This window comes from Salvelinus fontinalis, unplaced genomic scaffold (genome assembly GCF_029448725.1).
Source record: "Salvelinus fontinalis isolate EN_2023a unplaced genomic scaffold, ASM2944872v1 scaffold_0235, whole genome shotgun sequence".
NCBI lineage: Eukaryota > Metazoa > Chordata > Actinopteri > Salmoniformes > Salmonidae > Salvelinus > Salvelinus fontinalis.
In genome coordinates this window covers 209,001-215,000 of record NW_026600444.1, presented here as the reverse complement: position 1 = coordinate 215,000, position 6,000 = coordinate 209,001, and the positions used below count along the sequence as shown (strand labels likewise).

General features: G+C 48.7%; 1 protein-coding gene across 1 annotated transcript in view; it reads left to right on the top strand.

The window, feature by feature from the left end:
- Window positions 1-6,000, top strand: part of LOC129844828 (unconventional myosin-XV-like) — a gene marked incomplete at its 5' end in the record, with an annotated part of 213,858 nt that overhangs the window by 46,116 nt on the left and 161,742 nt on the right. Inside the window, 2 exons of the mRNA XM_055912976.1 lie at window positions 3,563-3,694; window positions 3,886-4,011. Of these exons, the coding sequence (XP_055768951.1) occupies window positions 3,563-3,694; window positions 3,886-4,011 (258 nt within the window). The remainder of the gene's footprint in view (window positions 1-3,562; window positions 3,695-3,885; window positions 4,012-6,000) is intronic.

Here is a 6,000-nt window from a genome sequence, read left to right as displayed (position 1 = left end):
CCAGGCGGTGTCAGAGGAAGGCCATACTACAGAGGGTAGTGCGTACGGCCCAGTACATCACTATGGCCAAGCTACCTGTCATCCAGGACCTCTATACCAGGCGGTGTCAGAGGAAGGCCATACTACAGAGGGTAGTCCGTACGGCCCAGTACATCACTATGGCCAAGCTACCTGTCATCCAGGACCTCTATACCAGGCGGTGTCAGAGGAAGGCCATACTACAGAGGGTAGTGCGTACGGCCCAGTACATAACTATGGCCAAGCTACCTGTCATCCAGTACCTCTATACCAGGCGGTGTCAGAGGAAGGCCATACTACAGAGGGTAGTGCGTACGGCCCAGTACATCACTATGGCCAAGCTACCTGTCATCCAGTACCTCTATACCAGGCGGTGTCAGAGGAAGGCCATACTACAGAGGGTAGTGCGTACGGCCCAGTACATCACTATGGCCAAGCTACCTGTCATCCAGTACCTCTACACCAGGCGGTGTCAGAGGAAGGCCATACAACAGAGGGTAGTGCGTACAGCCCAGTACATCACTATGGCCAAGCTACCTGTCATCCAGGACCTCTATACCAGGCGGTGTCAGAGGAAGGCCCTACTACAGAGGGTAGTGCGTACGGCCCAGTACATCACTATGGCCAAGCTACCTGTCATCCAGGACCTCTATACCAGGCGGTGTCAGAGGAAGGCCATACTACAGAGGGTAGTGCGTACGGCCCAGTACATCACTATGGCCAAGCTACCTGTCATCCAGGACCTCTATACCAGGCGGTGTCAGAGGAAGGCCATACTACAGAGGGTAGTCCGTACGGCCCAGTACATCACTATGGCCAAGCTACCTGTCATCCAGGACCTCTATACCAGGCGGTGTCAGAGGAAGGCCATACTACAGAGGGTAGTGCGTACGGCCCAGTACATCACTATGGCCAAGCTACCTGTCATCCAGTACCTCTATACCAGGCGGTGTCAGACGAAGGCCATACTACAGAGGGTAGTGCGTACGGCCCAGTACATCACTATGGCCAAGCTACCTGTCATCCAGTACCTCTATACCAGGCGGTGTCAGAGGAAGGCCATACTACAGAGGGTAGTGCGTACGGCCCAGTACATCACTATGGCCAAGCTACCTGTCATCCAGTACCTCTACACCAGGCGGTGTCAGAGGAAGGCCATACAACAGAGGGTAGTGCGTACAGCCCAGTACATCACTATGGCCAAGCTACCTGTCATCCAGGACCTCTATACCAGGCGGTGTCAGAGGAAGGCCATACTACAGAGGGTAGTGCGTACAGGCCAGTACATCACTATGGCCAAGCTACCTGTCATCCAGTACCTCTATACCAGGCGGTGTCAGAGGAAGGCCCTACTACAGAGGGTAGTGCGTACAGGCCAGTACATCACTATGGCCAAGCTACCTGTCATCCAGTACCTCTATACCAGGCGGTGTCAGAGGAAGGCCCTACTACAGAGGGTAGTGCGTACGGCCCAGTACATCACTATGGCCAAGCTACCTGTCATCCAGTACCTCTATACCAGGTGGTGTCAGAGGAAGGCCATACTACAGAGGGTAGTGCGTACAGCCCAGTACATCACTATGGCCAAGCTACCTGTCATCCAGTACCTCTATACCAGGCGGTGTCAGAGGAAGGCCCTACTACAGAGGGTAGTGCGTACAGGCCAGTACATCACTATGGCCAAGCTACCTGTCATCCAGTACCTCTATACCAGGCGGTGTCAGAGGAAGGCCCTACTACAGAGGGTAGTGCGTACGGCCCAGTACATCACTATGGCCAAGCTACCTGTCATCCAGGACCTCTACACCAGGTGGTGTCAGAGGAAGGCCATACTACAGAGGATAGTGCGTACAGGCCAGTACATCACTATGGCCAAGCTACCTGTCATCCAGGATCTCTATACCAGGTGGTGTCAGAGGAAGGCCATACTACAGAGGGTAGTGCGTACAGCCCAGTACATCACTATGGCCAAGCTACCTGTCATCCAGGATCTCTATACCAGGCGGTGTCAGAGGAAGGCCCTAAAAATTGTCTAACCTGTACCCCCGCACGCTGACTTAGTACCGGTACCCCCTGTATATAGCCTCCACATTGACTCTGTACCGGTACCCCCTGTATATAGCCTCCACATTGACTCTGTACCGGTACCCCCCTGTATATAGCCTCCACATTGACTCTGTACCGGTACCCCCTGTATATAGCCTCCACATTGACTCTGTACCGGTACCCCCTGTATATAGCCTCCACATTGACTCTGTACCGGTACCCCCTGTATATAGCCTCCACATTGACTCTGTACCGGTACCCCCTGTATATAGCCTCCACATTGACTCTGTACCGGTACCCCCCTGTATATAGCCTCCACATTGACTCTGTACCGGTACCCCCTGTATATAGCCTCCACATTGACTCTGTACCAGTATCCCCTGTATATAGCCTCCACATTGACTCTGTACCGGTACCCCCTGTATATAGCCTCCACATTGACTCTGTACCGGTATCCCCTGTATATAGCCTCCACATTGACTCTGTACCAGTACCCCCTGTATATAGCCTCCACATTGACTCTGTACTGGTACCCCCTGTATATAGCCTCCACATTGACTCTGTACCGGTATCCCCTGTATATAGCCTCCACATTGACTCTGTACCGGTATCCCCTGTATATAGCCTCCACATTGACTCTGTACCGGTACCCCTGTATATAGCCTCCACATTGACTCTGTACCGGTATCCCCTGTATATAGCCTCCACATTGACTCGGTACCAGTACCCCTGTATATAGCCTCCACATTGACTCTGTACCGGTACCCCCTGTATATAGCCTCCACATTGACTCTGTACCGTAACTACCTGTATATAGCCTCCACATTGACTCTGTACCGGTACCCCCTGTATATAGCCTCCACATTGACTCTGTACCGTAACACCCTGTATATAGCCTCCACATTGACTCTGTACCAGTACACCCTGTATATAGCCTCCACATTGACTCTGTACCGGTACCCCCTGTATATAGCCTCCACATTGACTCTGTACCGGTACCCCCTGTATATAGTCTCCACATTGACTCTGTACCGTAACACCCTGTATATAGCCTCCACATTGACTCTGTACCGGTACCCCCTGTATATAGCCTCCACATTGACTCTGTACCGGTACTCCCTGTATATAGCCTCCACATTGACTCTGTACCGGTACCCCCTGTATATAGCCTCCACAATGACTCTGTACCGTAACACCCTGTATATAGCCCCGTTATTGTTATTTTATAGTGTTACTTTTTATAAAAAATGTACTTTAGTTTATTTAGTAAATATTTTCTTAACTCTATTTCTTTAAACTGTTAGTTCAGGGTTTTGTAAGTATTCGACAGATACAGTTTGATTGTATTTGATTTATTGATTGATTCCGATTCTTCCCAAGTGTGAAACTTTAGTAAAATCTTATTGCAACTGTTATGGCTCCAGGCACATACGAAAGCCATGCCTTGACCCAAAATGGCGTCCGTGTTCTGAGCCGGTATGTCTGCCGTTTCCTGCAGGAGGAGTACATCCGGGAGCAGATCAGCTGGCAAGAGCTTCCCTTCAGCGACAACCAGGCCGTCATCAACCTCATCGCCGCTAAGCCCCATGGGATACTGAGGATCCTGGACGACCAGTGCGGCTTCCCTCAGGTAGCCACGTCACTTCCTGTGTGTCACCTAGGTTGAACGTAACAAAGGTAAAGACAAGAGAAATCTGATATCCCAGAAGTCTTTGCATAAATGAGAAAGAATTGTAAAACAACTGGACCAGTTAGAAACAGCCCCCCGTAACTCTGTGACTCCGGAGTGTAACTTCCTGTTCCTGTTGTCCCGTTTGCAAGGCGACAGACCACACCTTCCTCCAGAAGTGTAACTATCACCACGGTAACAGCGATCTGTATGCCCGGCCAAAGATGCCCCTCCCAGAGTTCACAGTGAAACACTACGCTGGGAAAGTCACCTACCAAGTATATATAGATATACACACACACACACACACACACACACACACACACACACACACACACACACACACACACACACACACACACACACACACACACACACACACACACACACACACACACACACACACACACACACACACACACACACACCTGATGTAATCCTGGGGTTATCCTAAAGTCCATTCTATCGTTCCCCTGTTGATGTCCTCCTAACATTATCTACCAACTCCCTGTTGATGTCCTCCTAACATTACCTACCATCCCCCTGTTGATGTTATAACATTATCTACCATCCCCCTGTTGATGTCCTCCTAACATTATCTACCATCCCCCTGTTGATGTCCTCCTAACATTATCTACCATCCCCCTGTTGATGTCCTCCTAACATTATCTACCATCCCCCTGTTGATGTTATAACATTATCTACCATCCCCCTGTTGATGTCCTCCTAACATTATCTACCATCCCCCTGTTGATGTCCTCCTAACATTATCTACCATCCCCCTGTTGATGTTACTAACATTATCTACCATCCCCCTGTTGATGTCCTCCTAACATTATCTACCATCCCCCTGTTGATGTCCTCCTAACATTATCTACCATCCCCCTGTTGATGTCCTCCTAACATTATCTACCATCCCCCTGTTGATGTCCTCCTAACATTATCTACCATCCCCCTGTTGATGTCCTCCTAACATTATCTACCATCCCCCTGTTGATGTCCTCCTAACATTATCTACCATCCCCCTGTTGATGTCCTCCTAACATTATCTACCATCCCCCTGTTGATGTTATAACATTATCTACCATCCCCCTGTTGATGTCCTCCTAACATTATCTACCATCCCCCTGTTGATGTCCTCCTAACATTATCTACCATCCCCCTGTTGATGTCCTCCTAACATTATCTACCATCCCCCTGTTGATGTTATAACATTATCTACCATCCCCCTGTTGATGTCCTCCTAACATTATCTACCATCCCCCTGTTGATGTCCTCCTAACATTATCTACCATCCCCCTGTTGATGTCCTCCTAACATTATCTACCATCCCCCTGTTGATGTCCTCCTAACATTATCTACCATCCCCCTGTTGATGTTATAACATTATCTACCATCCCCCTGTTGATGTTATAACATTATCTACCATCCCCCTGTTGATGTCTCATAACATTATCTACCATCCCCCTGTTGATGTCCTCCTAACATTATCTACCATCCCCCTGTTGATGTCCTCCTAACATTATCTACCATCCCCCTGTTGATGTTATAACATTATCTACCATCCCCCTGTTGATGTCCTCCTAACATTATCTACCATCCCCCTGTTGATGTCCTCCTAACATTATCTACCATCCCCCTGTTGATGTTATAACATTATCTACCATCCCCCTGTTGATGTTATAACATTATCTACCATCCCCCTGTTGATGTCTACTAACATTATCTACCATCCCCCTGTTGATGTCCTCCTAACATTATCTACCATCCCCCTGTTGATGTTATAACATTATCTACCATCCCCCTGTTGATGTCCTCCTAACATTATCTACCATCCCCCTGTTGATGTCCTCCTAACATTATCTACCATCCCCCTGTTGATGTCCTCCTAACATTATCTACCATCCCCCTGTTGATGTCCTCCTAACATTATCTACCATCCCCCTGTTGATGTCCTCCTAACATTATCTACCATCCCCCTGTTGATGTTATAACATTATCTACCATCCCCCTGTTGATGTCCTCCTAACATTATCTACCATCCCCCTGTTGATGTCCTCCTAACATTATCTACCATCCCCCTGTTGATGTCCTCCTAACATTATCTACCATCTCCCTGTTGATGTCCTCCTAACATTATCTACCATCCCCCTGTTGATGTCCTCCTAACATTATCTACCATCCCCCTGTTGATGTCCTCCTAACATTATCTACCATCCCCCTGTTGATGTTATAACATTATCTACCATCCCCCTGTTGATGTTATA